The 24,350-nt window shown below is 43.9% G+C and overlaps 1 protein-coding gene across 3 annotated transcripts in view; it reads right to left on the bottom strand.

Annotated features, from left to right (window-relative positions):
- LOC147115358 (cyclin-dependent kinase 13-like) overlaps positions 1-23,649 on the bottom strand; it is a 107,593-nt gene extending 83,944 nt beyond the window's left edge. For 2 of the 3 annotated variants that reach the window (XR_015079122.1, XM_085993901.1), the window contains exons 1-3: positions 22,306-23,647; positions 18,683-19,324; positions 4,360-4,533 (exon numbers count right to left, since the gene is read on the bottom strand). Coding sequence is in view for 2 of the 3 variants with exons in the window: in XM_085993901.1 (XP_085850027.1) it covers positions 4,360-4,533; positions 18,683-19,324; positions 22,306-23,285 (1,796 nt within the window). In the remaining variant the exon portion in view is untranslated. Of the gene's footprint in view, positions 1-4,359; positions 4,534-18,682; positions 19,325-22,305 lie in introns of all 3 variants that reach the window. The other variant, XM_085993903.1, reaches the window with a different exon arrangement.
- Positions 23,650-24,350: the final 701 nt, after the last annotated feature.

Consider the following 24,350-nt stretch of genomic DNA (forward strand, 5'->3'; position numbering starts at 1 on the left):
ACAGGCCTAGTTTACTCAATCTCTTCTCATACGACAGTCCCGCCATCCCCGGAATCAATCTCGTGAACCTTTGTTGCACTCCCTCTATGCTAAGTATATCCTTCCTTAGGTAAGGAGACCAAAATTGTACACAGTACTCCAGGTGTGGTCTCACCAAGGCCCTATATAATTGGAGTAAGACTCCTTTACTCCTGTACTCAAATCCTCTTGTAATGAAGGCCAGCTTACCATTTGCCTTCCTAATGGCTTGCTGCACATTTACTTTGTGACTCATGTACAAGGACACCCAGGTCCCTTTGAGCATCTGCATTCCCCAATCTTTCACCATTTACGAAATACTCTGCCTTTGTTTTTTTCTACCAAAGTGGATAACTTCACATTTATCCACATTATATTCCATCTGCCCACTCACTGAGCCTGTCGAGATCACCTTGAAGCCTCTTCACATCCTCTTCACAACTAACACTGCCACCTAGCTTTGTATCATCAGCAAATTTGGAAATGTTACATTTAGTCCCCTCATCCAAATCATTAAATATAGATTGTGAATAGCTGGGGCCCAAGCACTGATCCTTGCGGTACCCCACTAGTCACAGCCTGCCATCCTGAAAAAGACCCGTTTATCCCTACTCTTTGTTTTCTGTCTGTTAACCAATTCTCAATTCATGCTAGTATATTACCCCCAATTCCATGTGCCCTAATATTGTTCACCAACCTCTTGTGTGGGACCTTATCGAAGGCCTTCTGAAAATCCAGATACACATCTACCAGTTTCCCTTTGTCTACTCCACTAGTTACATCCTCAAAAGAACTCCAATAGGTTTGTCAAACAGGATTTCCCTTTCATAAATCCATGTTGACTCTGCCCAATCTTACTATTAGTTTCTAAGTGCCCAGTTATTGCATCCTTTACAATAGATTCCAGCATTTTCCCAACTGCTGATGTGAGGCTAACAGGTCTGTAGTTCCCCATTTTCTCTCTCCCTCCTTTCTTAAATAGCGGGGTTACATTTGCTATCCTCCAATCTGCAGGATCTGTTCCAAAATCTATAGAATTTTGGAAGATGACAACCAATGCATCCACTATTCCAATGGCCACCTATTTCAAAACCCTAGGATGTAGGTCATCTGGTCCTTGGGATTTATCGACTTTTAGTCCCATTAATTTTGCTATTACTGTTTTTTTTTACTAATAATTTCTTTAAGTTCCTCATTCGCGCCATACCCTTGGTTTTCTTGCATTTCGGGCAGGTTTTTTGTGTCTTCCTCCGTGAAGACAGAAAAAGTATTTATTTAATTTCTCTGCCATTTCCTCATTCCCCATTATAAATTCTCCCATCTCTGACTGTGAAGGACCTACATTTACCTTTGCCAGTCTTTTCCTTTTCACATACCTATCGAAGCTTTTACAATCCATTTTTATATTTTTCGCTAGTTTGTGCTCATATTCCATTTTCCCTTTATCAATTTCTTGGTCCCTCTTTGCTGATTTCTAAAAAGATCCCAATCCTCAGGCTGACTGCTTTTTCTGGCAACTTTATAAGCTTCCTCCTTTGACTTAATACTAGCTTTAATTTCTTGTTAGCCATGGTTGGATCACTTTTCCTTTTTGGGTTTTTATGCCCTAGGCCCCTGCAATGACAACTGCCGGTCTAATTGCAATCCAGATTCTCCCCAAGATAAGGTGATGCTTTGACATATTTGCGTGCCACAGAACAATATTCAAAGCTGATGGTTGGCCCTCTTAAAATCAAGTTGGAACGTGCTCACGCCTGGTCAACACTTCTGTATGATGCGGAGAGTTGGATGCTAAAGAGCACAGCAGTGGCTGGATGTCTTTAGAATATAGTCTGCAAACTAGGCTTTCTATAGAGAATGCTTACCTTTTGTTTCACTTTTCTCTTCTACCTCTAATCTTGATTGATCTTGGTTGCCACTTTCTGTTCTACCACTATAACTGGCATCAAGTTTTATTCATGCTTGTCAGTTGGATTTTTCACTATCTGTACTCCAGTAAGATCTCTAGTCCTGATGGTAATTCCAATCAACCTTAAGATATGTGCCTTTCAATTTTCCAGTCATTGCAGTCTCTTCAGTTTGCTTGGATGGTGTTGAGCTCCATGAGTGGTATTGCAGCAGCACCCTTTCAGAGGAGTGGTGCGTATTCCATCACCCTCCTGACTTGAACTTCGTAGATGGTGGAGAGGCATTAAAGGGTCAGGAGGTAAGCCAAAAATCAGAGTTCCCAGCTTCTGTCCTTCTCTTGAAGCCACGATATGGATATGGCTGGTCTAGTTAAGTTTCTGGTCAATAGTGAACCTCAGGAAGTTGGAGGCTTGGGGGCAGTGGGATCTTGGTAATTGTAGCGTAATCAAAGGTTTAGTGGAGATGGTTATTGTCTGGCACTTCATGTGATGTGAAAGTTACTTGCCACTTGTCAGCTCAAGCCTGGATGCTGTTCAGATCTTGCTCTAAGCTGCTTCATTATCGAAGGATTGTGAACGGAACCAAACACTGAAAGAGTCAGCAAACAGCCCCATTTCTGACTGTTTAACAAAGGGATGGTAGTTGATAAAGCAGCTAAGGATGCTTTCTTGAAGAACTACTGGAACAATGTCCTGGGACTGTGATGATTGACCAACAACCAGAACCATCTTTTGCACGAGCTAGAATGCCCACCACTGTTGGATCTACCTACTGACCCCAGTTTTGCTGGGACTCCTTGGTACCGTACTTGGTTAAATGCTGCCTTGATGTTGAGGGCAGCTACTCTCGCCTTTCCATAGAATATGCAGTAAAAATAAAAGCCACTTGCAACATAAATACATTGGCATCCTGACATTTCTTGCACATATTTAAATATATACTTTATACTAACAAAAAAAAATTACAATGCAAGTGGAGATTTTGATTGCTATTGCTGTATTTTTTCAGACTCCAGCTCTACATACAGTAAGCAAAACTGGAAATTCATTAAGCTGGGTAGTTCCACAGACATTTGCATGAAAACCATCAATATGTGTATACATAACCACCTCAAAAGAACATAGTAAAAACCCAGAGGAGCTTTGAGTGCACATGGCAGGGCACAAAAATGGCTTCAGAGCAACTCCAGTTCCCACTCCCAGTTCAAGTCAGTCCACAACACAACAAACATTTTAACCGTCAACTGCAAAAATTCAAATAACTATCAGCAAATCTCTGATACGTGTCCTCCTCTTGATCAGTTCAGCAAAATGCCCTGAATTCATACTGTAGAGTGCCCTCTTCCGAGTGAGGCCATCGACTCAAAGCCTTAGCTCTCGGGAAAATTCATATGGATAACCAAGAATGGAAATTTCACTGCAGTATAAAATTTCAACATGTCTATTATCATTGCTTCATTGAAACAAGAATGACAGAACTGCAACTATATTCGCTCCTTTACTAGGATTCCATCATTTGTTCATTTTTTCCCCACACACACAAATGTGATGTCTAAGTGTGACCTATACACTATATGGGCCAGAAATTCGGGTCGGAGGCTTCCTGCGGGTGCAAGCCCCCGACCTGCACTTACCTAGCGCATCTGCCGTTGTGCTGTGGGCCCACATGGGATTCCGATCCTGGGCCTCCTCCAGCTGCCGGCGCACAGTGCTTGCGTATCCCAGGGGCGCAGTTAGTTCGACGCGTCCCCTGGGATCACGTGGGCCATGGAGAACCAATCGTAGCAGGGAATCTCTATTCATAGATTTGACAGGAAGACCTGTCAAATCTATGAATAGAGATCGGCCCCAAAACCTAACACAAACTTCAAATAAATTTTTAAAACATCACATTTTTAAAATAACTATAAATTACATAAAATAACTATTTTAAACAATAATTTAAATTTTTGAAAAAATTAATCAGTTTTTAACAGGGCTAAAAATAAACTTACCTTTCTTTAAAGTATTTAAAAATAATAAACTTGCGGAAAAAATGTTTTAATTTTACTTAATTCACCACTTACCTTGTTAAAAGCAGGCCTTGCGACTGCTTTTTAAAAGCGTAGCTGCTGGAGACTTACCCTCCTGGAGAAACCTGTAAAAAAAAAAGGAAGTTCTAGGCGTAAGCGCTGCCTCTCCGGCGCACGCATTCGACCTGTGAACCCCTTCCTGCAAGGGAATGGAAGTTCCGGTTTCCAACACATGCATCAAACCAGCACTTCCATTGGCCCTATGAGTATCCAGCGCGTACTCACCCATGGGGACCCGAATTTCTGGCCCATTCGGTGTTCATTTTCCTTTATACATAGATGCCACACCAAGAATGCCTGGAGTGATCTAGCATAACGTAGAAAAGGCTGATCTTTAGCACCAAACAAATATTTTCACTCACTTGGGTCGCTTTTTAATCTGTGAAAGAACAGGTGCTTTCTTCTCTTCAGGAGTTTTAGGTGAAGGTAAATCAGATCCTGGAAGTTCAGGTGGCAATGGAAGGTCAGTTAGTAAGTGCCGAGGCTTTCGTTCAGGGTCCTTCTTTACTGCCTTTGTTACAAGACCATCTTTTGGACTGTAAGTAGAAAATATATAGATTGAAGACAGAACCGAATTTCATTACCAGTTTTTTTCCTGGCAATCAAATGAACCCTAAAAGACTGAAGGTCAACAGACTCATTACAACCACATAGGGGCATTCAAAAACTTCTTCCCCTCTACACTGACCCATTACTGTATCAGTTACAACACCTGCTTTGCACCATTGTGGTCATAAATTCAACTCAGTGCTGTCAGGCATTAGCCAACATGAATTTTGTTTGTTTTCGGTTTGTTGTCAAGGTAAAATCTCCTTCGGTCAAAAAAAGCACAAATCGCTGGAAATAGTTGGGAAGAGTAGGCACAGCTGAAGGGTAGCACAACACTAGACATGACCGTGGTCTCTAGAAAGTGAATGATCAGTAGTCCTATAAATGGTAATGTAAAAGTATAATAGTTCCAAAACTAGCCCATCAGCTATGATTTCTGGTTCATACTGGTTTACAAGTAATGCTATATTAAACATTACCCCCACACCCTTTGTCCTACCATCGGTGGTCATGCCTCGAGTCGCCTAGGCTCCACACCCTTAAATTCCCTCACTAAACCCCTCGCTTTCCTCCTTTAAGACCCACATTAAAACCAACATTGACCAACCTTTTGGTTACCCCATCTAATATCTCCTCCTTTGGCTTGGCACCCATTTTTGCCCGATTACACCTCAAACATTGTTGGACTTTTATTTTTACATTGAAGTAGCTATGTAAATGCATGTTGTTGCTATTATTTTTCTTCTGGGAGGGCTGATAAGTTCATTAAGCCTGTCAAAATGTCAGGCAAATAGCCTAGTAAAACCAGGAGAAGATGGTCACTGAAATGATGGTGAAGTGGCGAGTTGGAGTTGATCAAAAATATACGGCACTGCTCAGAGTTTGCAGGTTTTTCCCAAAACTTTACCATTAAGATAGCCATCGACTTCTGTTGAAGCAGAAGTTGCTGGTGCTACGGTCCCATCTTTTCACATGGCATAAGACCCATGAGTTCAGTGGTCGAGTTTTTGTATGGTTCACAACCTTGAGAGCAGCAGTTAGTACATCTGACAGCCATTTTGGTATTGCTTTTGCAGCTAATACCTCCCTGTATATCAAATCAAATCAACTTTTATTGTCATTGTTAGTGCACAAGTGCAGTACAACGAAATGTAGGCTTGCGGCTCCCGAGAGTGTACATTTAGATTAAGACATTTAAACATTCAACATACATTTGGCTTGTAATACATTAACATAAACATGACCATAATAAAGTGCATTGGCAGATGTGCAGGCTTTAGAGTTTATTTGTGGAGTTCAGTAGGATGACAGCCCTGGGAAAGAAGCGGTTCCTAAATCTGGTCGTACGGGTGCGAATGCATCTGTAGCGTCTCCCAGATGGCAGGAGGGCGAACAGACTGTGACTGGGGTGGGTAGGGTCTTTGATGGTGGACCGTGACCTCCATAAACAGCGTTTCTGGTATATGTGCTCTATGGTCGGTAGCATACTGTGCATGCAATAGTACTGCCACGCACAGTGTGGTGGAAATGATTTCACCCGAGCAGCAAATCCACCATTCCATCCAGTTACACCTTTTACCACATCCATGCAAATCTCGACACAACAATTCCACTTAGTGTTTTTATCTTTCACGTACTGGCCTAAAATTCTGAACACTTGCTCAGCTGTAGTGAGACAGAATGGCAAAATGAAAAGTCCTCTTTGATCTCAGGTGAGATGAAGTATCAAATGAAAACCATAATTCGTGCTGCACTGGTACACAGTCAGTACGATCATCAATTTGTAGCCTGAAAAAATGGACTTAGCCTCACTGCTTTGACTAGCTGCTCCTGGATGACTCCTGCTCTATCAGCAATACTGGGGCTAATCATATTGTCAGACAGTAGGATAAGACTTAGCTGGTCAGTAACTATCCTTCCACATACCATCAATGCCATTTCAGTCACTACTGGCAGTATAAGACTTTCACCAATCGTATGAGATGTTCCACTTCTTACTATTTGGTGCATACAATACATTAAGTAGCACCGAGTTCTTTTGATTACAGGAAACTCTTTGGTATCCGGCACCGACATGATCAAAAACTCCAGATGACGGAGAGGGTTATCTACCGAGGCTATTTTTAACAAAGAAATTTTTTTTTAAATCAAGAAATGAGCAGTATACAGTAATTGGGTACTCACCTATAGATACGTAAAAAGGAAGAGATTAGTGAAAGTAAACATGGACCCCTTACAGGCAGAGAAGGGAGAAATTATAATAGGGAATAAGGAAATGGCAGAGACATTAAACAAATACTTTGTATCTGTCTTCATGGTAGAAAACACAAATAATATTCTGGAAATAGTGGAGAACCAAGGGTCTAGCGAGAATGAGGAATTTAAAGAAATTACTATTAGTAAACAAATTGTACTGGAGAAGTTAATGGGACTATAAGTCGACACATCCCCTGGACCTGAAGGCCTACATCCAAGGGTTTTAAAAGAGGTAGCTACAGAGATAGTGGATGCATTGGTTTTGATCTTCCAGAATTCCCAAGATTTATAACCCTGCTATTCAAGGAAGAGAGAAAACAGGAAACCATGGACCAGTTAGCCGGACAATGCGAGAATCTATTATGGACATGGTAACAGGGTACTTAGGAAATCATAATATGATTGGTGTGGAGATGCCGGAGTTGGACTGGGGTGTGGACAAATGTAAAAAGTCACACAACACCAGGTTATAGTCCAACAGCTTTATTTGAAATCACAAGCTTTCGGAGCGCTGCTCCTTCTTCAGGTGAAGTGGAGAAATGCATAAAGACACTTTATGGAGAACAGCGACCACGACACCACACAACCCTGCCACAGCAACCTCTGCAAGACATGCCAGATCATCAACACAGATACCATCATCACACGTGAGGACACCACCCACCAGGTACATGGTACATACTCATGTGACTCGGCCAACGTTGTCTACCTCATACGTTGCAGGAAAGGATGCCCCGGAGCATGGTACATCGGCGAGACCATGCAGACACTGCGACAACGGATGAACGGACACCGCGCAACAATCACCAGGCAGGAGTGTTCCCTCCCAGTCGGGGAACACTTCAGCAGTCAAGGACATTCAGCCTCCGATCTTCGGGTAAGCATTCTCCAAGGTGGCCTTCGAGACACACGACAACGCAAAATCGTCGAGCAGAAACTGATAGCCAAGTTCCGCACCCATGAGGACGGCCTCAACAGAGATCTTGGGTTCATGTCACGCTACATGTAACCCCACCTGATGCAGGGTCATCCAGACTCGAGTCGACATTGGCTTGTTCTCTCTACACGGATGCGGCCGGACCTGCTGTGATTTCCAGCCAAAAAAAAAAAAAATGTTTTTTGTCTGTTTTTTTGTTTTTCCATACAGACCCCAGCATCTGCAATATTTGGCCCCTTGTGACCCCACCTCATTGTTCTTTGATGTAATGTTTCCCTGACTGACCTGTTTGGACACCATTCACACCTTTGACTGCTGTGATTATCTCTCTGCCGAGGTGTGATTAATGGCAGTTGGAAAGGTTACCTGTAAACATCTGACATGATTCTCTGACTATATAAGCTGTGTCTTTATGCATTTCTCCACTTCACCTGAAGAAGGAGCAGCGCTCCGAAAGCTTGTGATTTCAAATAAAGCTGTTGGACTATAACCTGGTGTAATATGATTGGGCAGAGGCAACATAGATTTTGAAAGGGAAATCGTGTTTGACAAATCGGTTAGCTTTTTTGAGGGTAGATTGGAGGAACCAGTGGATGTAATGTATTGGATTTTCAAAAGCATTCAATAAGGTGCCACACAAGAGGTTATAACACAAAATTAGGGCTCATGGGATTGGGGGCAATATATTAGCATGGATTGAGGATTGGTTAACGGACAGAGAGTAGGAATAAAAAGGTCAGTTTCGAGTTGGCAGGCTGTAACCGAATGGCCTACTCCTGCTATATTTCTTGTTCTTCTGACAAAGCAGTCCGCTTGATCGGCAGCCAATACATCACCTTAAACAGCAACTCCCTCCACTATCAGCACACTGTGGCTGCAGTGCTTCCTAACCACAGGATGCATTGCAGCAACGCGCCACAGCTTCTTCGACAGCACCTCCCAAACGTGGGGTTCTATGATATAGACCCAAGTTGTCCACAAACAAAGCTTGGACACTTCTGCTGCGAGACGACCATTTAAGTACCTGGTGAAATGTCACCATCACAAAGAGGTGATTGTGACAGGGAGCAAAAGAAGATGAGCACTTGATATTTTAAGAATGCTCGGAGTGTGCATTCACACTGCAACTGTAGCATCAGTGTAAACATAGGAACAGGAGTAGGCCATTCAGCCCCTCGAGCCTGTTCCACCATTCAATGAGATCATGGCTGATCTGTACCTTATCTCCATCCAACTGCCTTGGCGCCGTGTTGTTTTATACCCTTGGCTCGCAAAAATCTATGGCCTCTATCTGCACTGTGGGGTTTCTGTGATTTCTGTGATCTAGTGCTTTTTGTAGGAGAGTTCCACACTTATACCAACCTTTGCATGAATAAGTGTTTCCTAACTTCTCTCCTGAATGGCCTGGTTCTGATTTTAAAGTGATGTCCCCTTGTCCTAGACTCCACCACATCAGAAAAAGTTTCTCTATCTACCCTAAAGCAGTTCTGCTTTGCACCAACTTAAAGCTCTGCAGCGCAATTCCAGAATTAGGGTCCAACTGGACTCTATACTTAGCCTGAAAGCTTAGCAGTGCAAAGCAAAACCACTTTAACCGTTGTAGTGTAACTGCACTATTTTAAAGAGCGTTCACTCCTTAATCATAGAATTCTAATGGGGATTCTTACAGCTGGGTACCAAGATAATTTGTACAAGAACCACTAACTCTATCCCTTTGACTGATAATCAAATGAATTATAATCATCTACAAGGGATTCTAACCATCTCAATGAATGCAGCATTACTCAAGAGATTCATCAAGTGTTATCTCTGACAGATAAAGGCCCCAGGCCCACTGTACAAGGACAACATACAAATAGGCGGTTGGTCCCAATGTTGGTGAAAACCATGATCATGCTCCACAGTACACCAAAGCAGATCGCAGGAAAGACCACATGGTATGCTAAACCACCCTAAGCCAATCCCACCTGAGAAACAGCACTGGCTGGTATACACGGCTCAAAGAATTGTACAATTTGACAATTTTAGGAACATTTAAAAAGAGCAATTATAATTTGGTGGAGTGCCATACAAAACACTACTCGAATGTCTGCCAAATTGTCTGTAAATAAATGGTGCAACTTTCCTAAAACCTTGGGAGATATGGCATCTCCCACCACCTTCCAGGGCCCTTACCAATTGTTCAGGTTACTTGAAATATCTTGTCAAATATGCCTCCTTTGTAAGATCAGATTGAACTCTAATGTAACTTGTTAGCATTTCAAAATGCTCTCTCTGGACACAACCCATGTTTGGAAGGGTAAAATCCATAACTGTACTGCTAGTTGCATCTCCCTGCTCAAGTGAACATGCTATGAAAATTTCTCACTCACTGTTTTACAGCAACAATATTGCAACCTATTGTATGTTGCAACGGCTTCTCAAACTTTTGTAAACATGCTTGCTGTCAAATTGAGCATACAGGGGAGACAACAAATTGGCTGTATTCTCAAATCAGCAGATGTTGGGCAGCAGCAGAAACTGAGTCACTGCTGCCAAGTACAGTGCATCTATACACTCGTGCATGCACCACCTTTACCCATCATTAGCTTCCAACTTCTAAACTAGCACATTACAGCAATACATTGGTCTATTGTCATTGAGAACATTCGAAGAGTTGGAAACAACCAATACAATATGAAGCATCAGATCCGCAACAGTGTTGCTAGGCGTATGCAATACCGAGGGTGGCGGGTTTTCCTTTCGTTACAAATATCTTTGCAAGCTATGTTTCCAAAACACCCTATGCAAGATAAAGTACGTGGTTTTGGAAGGCTGCTGTAGTTTCATTATACTGTACTGGATCACCACATCGTGCTTCTCAAAATACATAATGAAATGAGCTTGAGCATGCCCAGAATCCCTGGTTACTATGAACTGATTTATCAGTTACACGGTCCAATACAATGATTAAATGAGTGAATTGCTAAAACAATTTTCCATCCACAATGTGGGGAAGAAGCAGCATCTGCCCAACAAAGCACAGGCAGAATGTAATCAATTTATTTTAAAAAAGAAAACGTGTTCTTGATCATTGAGAATACACACGGCTAGAATTGTCTCCCAAAATTCAACTAGCTCAGGGGAATGCAACATAGAGAAGGATATTTATGACACCATTTCATCAAATTTTAAAATATCAGAACTAGCCCTTTTTCTCTCTCCCTCTTTAAATATGCTGTTACACCAACAGTAAAATATGATCGTTTGTAAGCAGCAGGTAAAACACTATACTGAGAGGAAGTCAGATAAGAACAATTAAAAAACACACTGGTACTGTGAATACCAACCAACTAAACATTCTCCTTACAATAGTATGTGTTGTTAAACTCCATCCATGAAAACAAAATCTTCAGTATGTCCTAAACCACATCAGAGACAATGAATTACTTTTGAACACCACATACTTAAATAGCTCCTTTAAAGTCAAAAAACATCCCAAAGCATTCAGAGGCACAAGAAAAAAATGGACGTCAAGCCAAAGGACTTATCAGGAGGGGTGATCAAAAGCTTGGTCAATGAGATGGGTTTCAAAGAGGATCTTCAAGGAAGAGAGGGAGGTAGAGAGGGAGGGGGGCTTAGGGAAGAAATGCAAAAGCATGGGGCACAGGCAGCTGAAGGCACAGCAGCCTGGTGAGGTGAAAGGAGGGGAGAGCACTGAAGGTTAGAGATAGAAAGGAACAAGGCACAGAGATATGTAGTCACTGTTGCTATGTAGGGAAACATAACAGCCATTTGCACACAGCAAGGTCCCACCAACAGCAAATGAGATGAATGAACAATTAGTTGATTTTTGGTGCTGTTGACTAGGACACTGGGAGTACTCTCTACTGTTCTGCAAATATCACCATAGGATTTTTTACGTCTTAATGGCATCTCTAACTGAAGTGTCAGCTTAGATTACATGCTCAAGTCCTAGTCTCAGAGACGAGAGCACTACCACGGAGCCAGGCTGGCACGACATACTTTCGGAGGTGTTACGCTACTGAGCTATGAAATCCCCAAACTCAAAACTCACTGTCAATTGACACTCTTGCTCAAGCTTCCCTTTGGGAATGTATTTTGCAAATTGCAAGTGGTTGGGCTCGGCCCAAGTGCGCTAATAGAGCGAGTAAGCAGGGTTTTGACAGCACTGATGGAGATGTCCAGGAGCTGGAGTGTTATAACCAGCAAGGTGAACTCAACAGTCCAGAGAGGAGGGAACAGCTAATCAAAGCAACACAATTCAAATCAATGAGCTTTAATATGAAATACACACACAGTGCAGTATCATGGTATCCACAGTGATAGCGTGCAACAATGATGTGGATTTAAACCTCAGAATATTTTGAAACTTAAAATTACATGGTCAATAATTGACAAGTTTTGGAGTAATAGGAAAGATGCCAAGAGGAGCCACATGATTGAAATCTATAAGGTTTAGCAACCTATAAGGGCATGAATAGGTGATCATGATTAGGGCAAGTCAGTTGTCATGGCATGACAGCCATGATGAAATCCATGCTTTAATTCAGACAAACAGTGCCAGTGAGCTAAAGGCCGATGGTAAAACCAGCTGTTACATGTTACAGTCAGGCAACTGATAAAACATGCTGCTGGTCAAGACTGAAGTGCTGGCAAGAGGAGAATCTGACAGGAATTGACCTGTACATTATGTAACTACCCGCCATTTACTCTTGCCCCTGCCCTGCTAATTCTGCCAATTTTTGCCATGGCAGACCACTTCCCCTAATCATAGGTGCAGGCATGAGCAGGAATAATACATGATAATGGAATAGATAACAGGAAATAAATTAGGCTTTTACTTTAAGGAACTATATTTTTTTAAAAATTCAAATTTCCCCCTGCAGCTGCCAGGGGAAATTGGAAACGAATTTTAAAATTGGGCCAGAACTTTGGGTCCCCACAGGTGAGCAAGTGCTGGGTACTCACGCGTAGGCCCAACGAAAGTGCCGGGTTTGTGCATGCACTGCGCTTGCGCGGGAAATCGGAACTTCCGTTCCTTTAAAGGAAGGGGTTCACAGGTCGAACGCGTGCGCTGGAGAGGCAGCGTGTACGCCTGGAACTTCCTTTTTTTTTGCAGCTTTCTCCATGAGGGCAAGTCTCCAGGAGCTACGCTTGTAAAAAGCAGTCGCAAGGCCTGCTTTTAACAAGGTAAGTGGTGAATTAAATTAAAACTTTTTTCCGCAGGTTTATTATTTTTAAATACTTTAAAGAAAGATAAGTTTATTTTTTAGCCCCGTTAGAAACTGTAATTAATTTTTTCAAAAATTTAAATTATTAAATAGTTATTTTATGTAATTTATAGTTATTTTAAAAATGTGATTTGTAAAAAATTTTTTTGAAGTTTTAGTGATGTTTTGGGGCTGAACTGTATTCATAGATTTGACAGCCCTTCCTGTCAAATCTATGAATACAGATTCCCCGCTACGATTGGCTCTCCATGGCCCACTTCGAACTAACTGCGCCCCTGGGATACGCAAGCACTGCGCGCCGGCAGTTGGAGCAGGCCCAGGATCGGAATCCCACGTGGGCCCACAGCACAACAGCCGGCGCGCTAGGTAAGTGCAGGGCGGAGGCTTACACCCGGGGGGAAGCCTCCGACCCAAATTTCTGGGCCAACGCCTTTCCATTGATGGCTTGTTTCACTCTTTTGTCCTATGAGTCACTGAATGTTTTGTTGGCTTTCACACACTAACTATTCACTTTAGGACCTCGCAATTTTTTTCTTTGCGTGAATTCAGTGCTCAGCAAGATGAAGGATGCTTGCACTGGGGAGTGCAACATTTTCTGGTGTCAGCATCAGCATTCCATGGTCAGGAATAACACCACTGAATGCAGGGTATTCCCCAAAGACATGCTCTCAACCCCAATCCACTCGGAACTGGATCTGACCTCTGCCTCAATCTGCATTTCCCTCTGCTCTAGTTTTCTTTCAATACACTGGCACTTTGAGTTTCACTTCCAAGGACTTGAGGCTGTCGGGGAGGTTCTCCGAGCTGCCGTTCTTCATGTGTACACACGCACACACAACCCAAGCCAATCGAGAGAAGATTTGCGTGATTAGCAATTCCCGAGAACACAAATATCCTGAATCAACTACCTTACCCAAATATCCAATGAACAGTTAGGCTTTGGGGCATAAAGGCTTGGGAGAATAAGACACCAAAATAATGTGTGATTTCATTAAAATCTTTATTCAACATTTTTGCCCCTCCCCAAGAGCTTGGCCTAACACTCTCCCACCACCAGGACGATACAAAGAAATGCTTAAAAAGTGCTAGAATCTGCTGGGCCGCCGCCTGCAGCAATACAAAATATATTCTAGCTATCAGTGTATGCTCGAAGCCATTCCAACAAGCCCAGGGTTTTTGTCTAAAAGTAATCAGCTGCTTGGAGACAAGAACCTATAAAAATAGTACCACCAGCCCCTTAGGTCTCCCAGTGCGTGTACATACAGCCACCGGGATTCTGTCCAGAATGACAGGGCAGCCTGAGTATGTGGAACAAATCAAATTCTGCTTCGAACAAGGCCCAACAACCATGTCTTTGGTGAGACTGCTTATTAGTTTTAAGCAGCGTGGTCTGTACGAAGTTACCAAAACAGGATCTTGTACTCGAACAAGATACAGCCCTAACTTCATCTAAAATGATCCCAATCCACTTAAAAGACAGTAGACTATGTCCCACAATAAAACTTTTATGGGTGCATAGATAAAGGTAATAAGGACTTCACCAAAACATAGTTACAAGGATATGAAAATAATTCCCCCAATCTTTTAATCCACACTACATAACCACAAAAATATCATGGAACTAAGAGATTACTCCATGCATAAGAGAAGGCTTCAAACTAATGGGGCTCAGAAAAACCAAAGTTTTCACCCGACATCTGTCCTCGGCAACTCATTTTCAACTTTCACATTGCATTGCAAATATTTTACAGCAATGCGAGAATACGTTTTTAACCACACCAACTAAATTAAATTACTTACAGAATTTAACTCAAAACAAATGGCTTAATTATGCAACAAGTAGAATTAAGTCTTCAACAAGCCTCGCCATTTGAGAATCAGACAAATAAAATACGATGAAAGGTGTACATCCAAAATGTTAACCTAGCCTTCCCTTTACATTTGCTGATTGACCTACTGTGCATTTCCAACATTTTCTGTTTTTATTTCAATATAGTGGTTTATATGTAGCTTTACACCATTCACAGGCAATGCCCACAAGTGGCATCATTAATCAAGAAGGTTGACAGAGTGCTGCACTGTCAGAGGTGCCATCTTTCAGGTGAGACGTTAAACCAAAGCTCCGTCTACCCTCTCAGGTGGACGTAAAAGATCCCATGGCACTATTTCAAAGAAGAGCAAGGGAGTGCTAGCCAAATTTAGCCCTCAACTAACATCTCCAAGACAGATTATCTGGTCATTATTTCATTGCGGTTTGTGGGAGCTTACTGTCCACAAATTAACTGCCACGTTTCCTACAGTACAACAGAGGCTACACTTCAACGGCACTTCATTGGCTGTAAAGCGCGTTGGGACATCCTGAAGTCGCGAAAAGCATTATATAAATGCAAGTCTTTCTTTCTTTCTATAAATCGGAGTGCAAACATAACAGAAGTCACTAGACCAATAGACTAGATAGGGGTGGCAAGTACTGTTCCCTGTAAGGTGTGCACTGCTCCAGAGAACACGCGCAGCCGGCTTTTCAATGTAAAAACTGCGCATGCGTGGTATTTTGAATGGCCCACAGGGCCAAAAATAATTACAGGGAACATAGGCGGCAAGTACCTTTCCCTGTAGGATATATTAATTAACCAGTTGGGCTTTTAAAAGAAAATGGCACCTTTCATGGTCATTTTTTCTGGTGCTACAAACCTCAGGGTTTCTAGTATCATAAGCGCTACTCTATGACTACAGTGCTGGGATACATCTAATACAGTATCAGGGATAGAGAACATACCATAGTAGACAGCGCAAAACTTTCTCTTACTGATATATTGGCTATTGGCAGATGAGAGAGGTTCAGCAGAGGAATCGAATATGTGCAAGGAAGTCAACAACGCAGGTCAAATTATTTGTAAACACAATATTGATGCAATAAGTTTTAACCATTTAGATTGAGAAACCTGACCCAAATACCACAGAACTCGCACTTTTCCTTCTCACCTGCCAAAACACCAAGAAACCCTCAAATAAATGTTAACATTTAAGTAACGGCTTGACTCAGTTGGTATCACTCTTCCTTCCAAGTCAGAGGTTGGTGGGTTCGAGCTCCACTCCAGGACTCATTCTCGGAGTGTGGGAGTCGCGGGCTAGGCTGGCATTTAATGCACATCCCTAGTTGCTCTGAGAAGGCAGTTGTGGGCCTTCCCTTTGAGCCGCTGCAGTCCTCTGTAGTGGCCTTTTAAAAACTAAATGTAAATCCTCAAACTGCCTCGAACTTGCGCATCCTGAATTATTAGTCCAAGCCTCTGGATTACTAGTCCAGTAACATAACGACTACACTACCGTACCATAAACATATAATCTAGACTAAGGAAGTGCGGCATTCCTTTTCGGATCAAACACTGAACAGAAACCCCATATGCCCTCGCAGATGGACGGAACCGATACATGGCATTATTCAAAGAAGATATAAGTATATTAAGGGTAAGAGGATAACTAGGGAAAAAATAGGGCCCATTAGGGACAAAAGTGGCAATCTGTGTGTGGAGCCGGAAGATGTAGGAGGGGTTCTAAATGAATTTTTTGCATCTGTTTTCACTATGGAGAAGGACGATGTAGACATAGAAATAGGGCGGGGGGACTGTGATATGCTCGAACATATTAACCGAGAGGGAGGAGGTATTGGCGGTTTTAGCTGGCCTAAAAATGGATAAATCCCCAGGCCCGGATGAAATGTATCCCAGGCTGCTGTGTGAGGCAAAGGAGGAGATTGCGGGGGCTCTAACACATATATTCAGGACCTCTCTGGCCACAGGGGATGTGCCAGAGGACTGGAGAACCGCTAATGTAGTACCATTATTCAAGAAGGGTAGTAGGGAAAAACCGGGGAACTACAGGCCAGTGAGCCTAACATCAGTGGTAGGAAAATTATTGGAAAAAGTCCTGAGGGACAAAATTTGTCTCCACTTGGAGAGGCAAGGATTAATCAGGGATAGTCAACATGGCTTTGTCAAGGGAAGATCATGTCTGACTAATTTGATTGAATTTTTTGAGGGGGTGACTAGGTGTGTGGATGAGGGTAATGCAGTGGATGTGGTATACATGGATTTCAGTAAGGCCTTCGATAAAGTCCCGCACAGGAGGCTGGTCAAGAAGGTAAGAGCCCATGGAATCCAGGGTGCCTTGGCACATTGGATACAAAACTGGCTTAGTGGCAGAAGGCAGAGGGTGATGGTCGAAGGTTGTTTTTGTGACTGGAAGCCTGTGGCCAGTGGGGTACCACAGGGATCGGTGCTGGGTCCCTTGCTGTTTGTGGTCTACATTAATGACTTGGATATGAATGTAAAGGGTATGATCAGTAAGTTCGCGGATGATACAAAAATTGGTAGGGTGGTAAATAGCGAGGAGGGTAGCCTCAGTCTGCAGGACGATATAGATGGGTTGGTCAGATGGGCGGAACAGTGGCAAATGGAATTTAACCCGGAAAAGTGCGAGGTGATGCACTTTGGGGGGACTAACAAGGCAAGGGAATACACAATGAATGGAAAGACCCTAGGCAAGACGGAGGGTCAGAGGGATCTGGGTGTGCAAGTACACAGATCCCTGAAGGCGGCGGAACAGGTGGATAAGGTGGTAAAAAAGGCATATGGGATACTTGCCTTCATTAGCCGAGGCATTGAATATAAGAGCAAGGAGGTTATGATGGAGCTGTATAAAACACTGGTTAGGCCACAGCTGGAATACTGTGTGCAGTTCTGGTCACCACACTACAGGAAGGATGTGATCGCGTTAGAGAGGGTGCAGAGGAGGTTCACCAGGATGTTACCAGGGCTGGAGCGCTTCAGCTATGAAGAGAGACTGGGCAGATTGGGTTTGTTTTCCTTGGAGCAGAGGAGGCTGAGGGGGGACATGATTGAGGTGTACAAAATTATGAGGGGCATAGATAGGATGGATGCTGAGGAGCTTTTTCCCTTAGTAGAGGGGTCAATAACTAGGGGGCATAGATTCAAGGTAAAGGGTGGGAGGTTTAGAGGGGATTTGAGAAAGAACTTTTTCACCCAGAGGGTGGTTGGAGTCTGGAACTCACTGCCTGAAAGGGTTGTGGAGGCAGAAACCCTCACAACATTTAAGAAGCATTTGGATGAGCACTTGAAATGCCATAGCATACAAGGCTACGGGCCAAATGCTGGAATATGGGATTAGATTAGACAGGGCTTGATGGCCGGCGCAGACACGATGGGCCGAAGGGCCTCTATCCGTGCTGTATTACTCTATGACTCTATGACTAAGAGCTGGGGAGTTTTCTTGGTGCCCTGGTCAACATTTATCCCTCACCCAACATCACAAACTGATTATCTGGTCATTGATTTCATTGCTGTTTGTGGGGTTGGGCTGGGAATAAACTAGCTGCCATGTTTGCCTATGTAGCTGCACTTCAAAAGTGAAGCACTTTGGAAAGTCCCGAGGAAGTAAAAGGTGCTATATAAATGCAGGTCCATCCTTTCTTCATGTTCTTAAAGGCCATGCCCCATCCTTGAAAAAAATGCTGCACTTTTAAAAAGCAAACTGTTCTAGTATCTACAAAAAACAAAATGCATTCACATGCAGCAATGCACAAATAAAATTTGGTAAGCAAGAGGCTTCAAAAACTAATCAATTCTTCACCACTTCCTGTCCTGACTCAGATATGCAACTGAAAGTTCCACAATGTTTTACAGCAACTCTCACCTGCTCACATCTTCATGCTCCTCCTTGGTCAGCACTGGGGGCAGAGGTAGTGATGGTAGCGTTGATGTTAGTAGTGCTGGATTCTTCTCTTTCTCCTTTGCAGCTTCACTTGGCACAGTTTGCTTGTGTTTTTCTTTTGGCGTGGTTGACTCCACTTTCAATGTTGGGGTTTTGGGAATTTTTGCCCCAAAGTTTGTCTGCGTCACTTCCTTTTTGTCCGCGGTCGAGTCATGGTCTATTTTTGCCTCCTGAGTAATCGTCTTGGCTTTAGGTTTCTCGTTTTTAACTGTTACCTGGATTCCAGTGTCTGATGGGGAAACTGTTGCTCGCTCAGACTTGAGCTTATTCACCTCCTTTGTATCCTTTGTTTGAGATGCATGGGCTGCTGTCGTTGAGCTGGCATTGCCACACGCCCTGGCAGTAGTTACATTAAGTGCATTAGAGGTTTTCGCATTATTTTTAGCGGCCTCAACAGCTCTTGCCTTTTTGTGCTTACTCAACTCAGCAGCAAGACTAGTCTTATAAGTTAAACTGCTCGGTGAAATGCTTGACTGCCGACTGCGAGACCTTGACACACGGTGCTTGCTGCGAGATCTTGAGCGTCTAGAGTAATATGGGCTTCTACTCCGTGACTTAGGCCTCCTGAAATTGCAAATCACGCAATCAATAAAGGCCCAACTAATTAGACCAAAAGCACAAATCATTTAATCTAAATGCAAATAAAGTCTGAATCATTTAAAGTAAATATGTCTACTCCTGATAATGCAAAGTCATTTCTTGCAGTAAGAAATGTGAATGATCAAATATTGGAATTGAGCATCATAAATACAGCAAAATGAATAATGTTAAAAAAAAGTTAATTTGAAGTAAGCAATTTTAAATTATGAGTAGACTACAGTTTTCATACAAACAAATAACTAAAATTCGCACTATTTGTCTTCAACAGGGGTGTCCAAACTGCAGGCTTATTTGTTGGTTTGTCCTGTTTGAGTCATGCAGCTCGTGAAAACCAGAAGCCTGGACATTCCTGTTCGAACATATAACAAGGGAAATAATGAATGCGCCCGCCATAATATGTGCTCTTAACTTAAATCACTTGTCAGTTATATGTTGATTTGTATATTTTTCACAGATTTTTGACATTTTGGTCAAATTTCACTGGTTATGCACAAACATCAAAATATAATAAATTAAAGTTAAAGTTAGACAGGGTACACACAGTCTGCATGGTCTTAACACTATACGTTTAATTTGAGCAATATTGAGCGCTGAAAAGATAACACACAGAATGATGCTTAAAAGAACCTGATCAGTCAGTGTGTGCGACAGGTTTTCAACACCAGTAGTTCAAGGGGATCTGAACGACAGCCAGTAGGTCACTCTCGAACCCTGGCAATCCAGCTCTCGAAACCCAGGGTCTATTAGGTTCTTGTATTTCTTGCTCGCTATTTAGTCCTGTTCAAATTTTGTGAGCCAGGAAGTTTGAAAAGGGTTCTTTACTAAGCAGTGTTGCTCTGTAACTCCCAAATCAGAACACCAAGACACGTCTGTATCAGCAACTTAAGATTTCTGCAAATTACTTAGCATTCAAATACTATAAGTGGCCTCCAAGGCTCCATTGTATCCAGGAAGAGGATCAGAGGGACCTTGGTGTGCATGTACATAGATCCCTGGAGGCAGCAGGACAGGTAGATAAGATACTTATATTCTATGCCTCGGCTAATGAAGGCAAGAGCAGGGAGGTTATGATGGAACTGTACAAAACATTAGTTAGGCCATAGCTGGAATACTGTGTGCAGTTCTGGTCGCCACACTATTGGAAGGACGTGACTGCATTGGAGAGGGTGCAGAGGAGATTCACCAGGATGTTACCTGGGCTGGAGCGCTTCAGCTATGAAGGGAGACTGGACAGGCTGGGATTGTTTTCCTTAGAGCAGAGAAGGCTGAGGGGGGGCCTGATTGAGGTGTACAAAATTGAGGGACATAGGTTAGATAGAAAGGAACTTTTCCCCTTGGTAGAGGGATCAATAACCAGGGGGCATAGTTTCAAGGTAAGGGGCAGGAGGTTTAGAGGGGATTTGAGGAAAAACTTTCACCTAGAGGGTGATTGGAATCTGGAACTCACTGCCTGAAAGGGTGGTAGAGGCAGGAACCCTCAACATTCAAGAAGCATTTAGATGAGCACTTGAAATGCCATAGCATACAAGGCTATGGACCAAGTGCTGGAAAATGGGATTAGAATAGACAGGGCTTGATGGCTGGCAGGCCTCTTTCTGTGCTGTATAACTCTATGACTCTAAGGCAAAGAGCTTGGACACCACTGCCACAGACCATGTACAAATCATAAGTTAACTTTTGCGAACAGTACAAACAACCTGCAGGGTTTGATAATTTAAAGTAACAGCGGATGACAATCTCAAAACCTGACAACTGCAACCAGCTATTGAAATCTACCGCATAATAACATAAGGAATACCGAAACAGAGTAATCATGTACAGACTCACTCTTAATTAGATGGGGACATTGTCAAAGACTTCCAGTGACTGAAGTACTAAGCTTCTACTAATTATATATATTTTTTTTTAATCGATGTTTTTATGGCAGATTTTTGTAAAAAAATGTATGCGGTCAGCTATAGTTAGTTTAACAAGAATTCAATAATATATAATGCAGTAATTTTAGTTCCCCAACTATTTTGACATTAAGGCAGGTAAACCACCTGATTACACGATTAACCAAAAGGTCACCAGTATTGAAATATTATCACAGTACTTAAGTGCTACTACACCCCTGTTATAAAGAGGATTTTTTGCTGCCAGCAGCAAGAACTGATACAGAATTAAAGTACATCGTCAAGAACCACTGAATCCTCAAACTTGCAAAATTAGATAATTTAACTGCAAGAGGTTAGTGCATATAAAGAACAGGCATACCTTTCAAAAGCTCCATGACATTTTTACATATAATCAGCACAGCAATTATTTTTGTAAAACCCAAATTAACACTGAACAACCTTCCTCTTTGGACATTACAACAACCTGAAACCCGATTTATTTTGTTTCAAACTTTTAAAAACTCAATTATATAAAACATACACACAATATAGAATATACTGAACATAGTATTTTATATGCAAATTAGCAAACTATCTATGGTTATATTATTTGATACAGTATTAGATTTTCTACTCATAACATCTGCAATGTAAGGTATGTCAGAAATATTTGACAGAAGTTAGGAATTACATTTGATGGACATTAAGTGTACTAATAGTACAGTACTACAGTATAGTATGTACAGTATAATTCAGATTTTATGGCACATTTGATGTATGACATTATATATCAGACCATGGTTTATTCGATATGTGGAGATATTATATTTGACACTTTATAGTTGTATGAATGCATTATTTGACACTTATATTTCCACGTATGAATACAAATATTTCAGATTTTATAGTATATTTGTTGTATGGATACATTATATTTCAGACTAACTTTAGATATTATATATGCAGAGCTACATTATTATGCAGTTATAATTGCGATACACTTCCCTAAGTGCTAACACTTGCTGCCAGATACCTGCACCGATACACGCAGACTGACAGCGGCCGTACCTGAGCTCGGGGCTCCGGCTGTAGGGGCTGGACGAGCGGCGCCGGCTGCTGCTGGAGTAGGGATTGGGGGACAGGCCGCCATACTCGTAGGGGCTGAGGTGCCGGGAGAAGCTGGGCGAGCGGCGGCGGGGAGCCGAGTAAGGACTGGGGGAGCGGCCCGTGTAGCCGGGGTGCGAGCCCGGGTCCCGCGAGCTGTATAGCGGCTTGAAAGCGAAGAGCGGCGGCGGGCTGCGGCCGTACAGGTCGAAGGCGGCGGCAGGCCTGGCGGGGCTGTGGCCGGGGCCCGAGGCGGCTCCGTAAGCCTGTGGGTAGCAGGACACGGCCGTCCCGTACGGACTCGGCTCCTGGAAAGGCGGGCTGCGGGGCGAGGCCGAAGTGCGGTAGGCCCGCGGCGGCGCCTCCCACTCGGGCTCCCGGTAGGCCCGCGGCGGAGGCTCCCTGTAAGCCGCGGGCGTCTCTTTGTCAGTGCGGTGCGAGCCGCGGCCTCCTCGGGCCTCCTTGTCGCCCTGGGCCGGCTGCTCGCCGCCCGCCGCCGCTTTGTTCCGGCTTCGGCTCTTGCTCTTGGCCTTGCCGTCGGCCCGGGAGCGGGAGCTCTCCTTGGCCTTGTCCCGTCTCCGCCTCTCCTTGTCCCGCCAGCGGTCCGGTCGGCGCCCGGCGGAAGAAGCGGGGCTGCGGACTAGGCTCTCCGACTGCGAGCTCACGTCGTCGTACTCCACCAGGCCCCGGAGTGCGAGCGGGATGGCGGACGGGCCCGAAGCCGAGGTGGTGGCTGCGGCCGCCGGGTGTTTGCCGTCCCGCCGCCGGGCCCCGCTGTCGGCCGCGCGCTTCCGGCGGCGTTTGCTGCGCCGTGAGGTGGATGAAGAAGTGGCCGTGGCGCAGCGGCCTTTATCCCGTGCCTGCGCCGGCCCGCTCTCACTCTGGCGTCTCCTCCCGCTGGGGCTGCGACCCCGGCTCCCGCCGCGCGTATCCGAGCTCGGCATTGACTTCCGCGACTACCCGGCGCCTCTCACTCCATCCGCTCGGGGCTGCCGCACACCCCACTGTGAGGCCCGGGGGGTGGGTGCTGTGTCAGAGAGCCGCGGCCTCGCTGCGCTGCGCTGCTCTGCTCGGGGCCTGTGTCCGGGGCGCTCTCTCTCTCTCTCTCTCTCTCTCGCTCCTCCAACAGCGCCGGCACATCCGGGCTCCGCGGCGCTCTCCGCTTCTGCGCCGACTCACAAAATGGCCGCCGCCCGAGATACCGCGTCGACCTCAGCCGTTTGCTTCCGGGGCGCCGCTGTCTATCTCTCGGCCTGTAAGCAGCGAGTGTGGCTGCAGGGCCTGGTCGCCTTTTGCAGCTCAAATCCCACTTTACTGAGTTACAGTAATGCCAATCCCACCGTCGCCTAAATCATTAGACAAACTCTTATAGGAGATTTGCTAAGAAATCATGAGTTTTTTGGTTTATAAATCTCATAAGTGGCTTTATTTAACCTCTTCAGGTCACAGCTCTTTACAAAAACTGCGTTACTGCATCTGAAAATGCTTTACAAAGCACTTTTTTAAAAAAATCCTACCGTTATCACCACCCTTCGCGAGTTGGAGTAAATTTTCATTAAAAATCACATGTCTCACAATTAATTCGCAAGTGTTGGCATTACCCAATGGATCGTGGACAGTGCCACCATGTCCACTGCACTGGGGTAAGGAGATGTCACCGAATTGTTTTGGCACAAGTCTACGGCCAATGAACCCCAGGCAACGGGTTCCTAATCTCACGTGTAGGGCAAGTACTGGAGAGAGAGAGCGAATAGACCACCCCTCCATAACCAAATCTGGGCTGTGAGAGGGTAGTTCTAGTTCACTGGGGTAGATTTTTGACTTTGTGCGATGTTGTAAAACGGGTGATGGCAAATCAGGGGCCTCTTTCGGGGACATCTCTCCCATCGACTTACTATCACCCGCTTCACACTATGGCACACTGTCAAGATCTACCCCACTGCTTGAAAGGGCACATGTAAGAAGTCACACAACACCAGGTTATAGTCCAACAGTTTTATTTGAAAATC

Source organism: Somniosus microcephalus, chromosome 7 (genome assembly GCF_052327205.1).
Source record: "Somniosus microcephalus isolate GS21.2 chromosome 7, FLI_Smic_1.0, whole genome shotgun sequence".
NCBI classification, from domain to species: domain Eukaryota; kingdom Metazoa; phylum Chordata; class Chondrichthyes; order Squaliformes; family Somniosidae; genus Somniosus; species Somniosus microcephalus.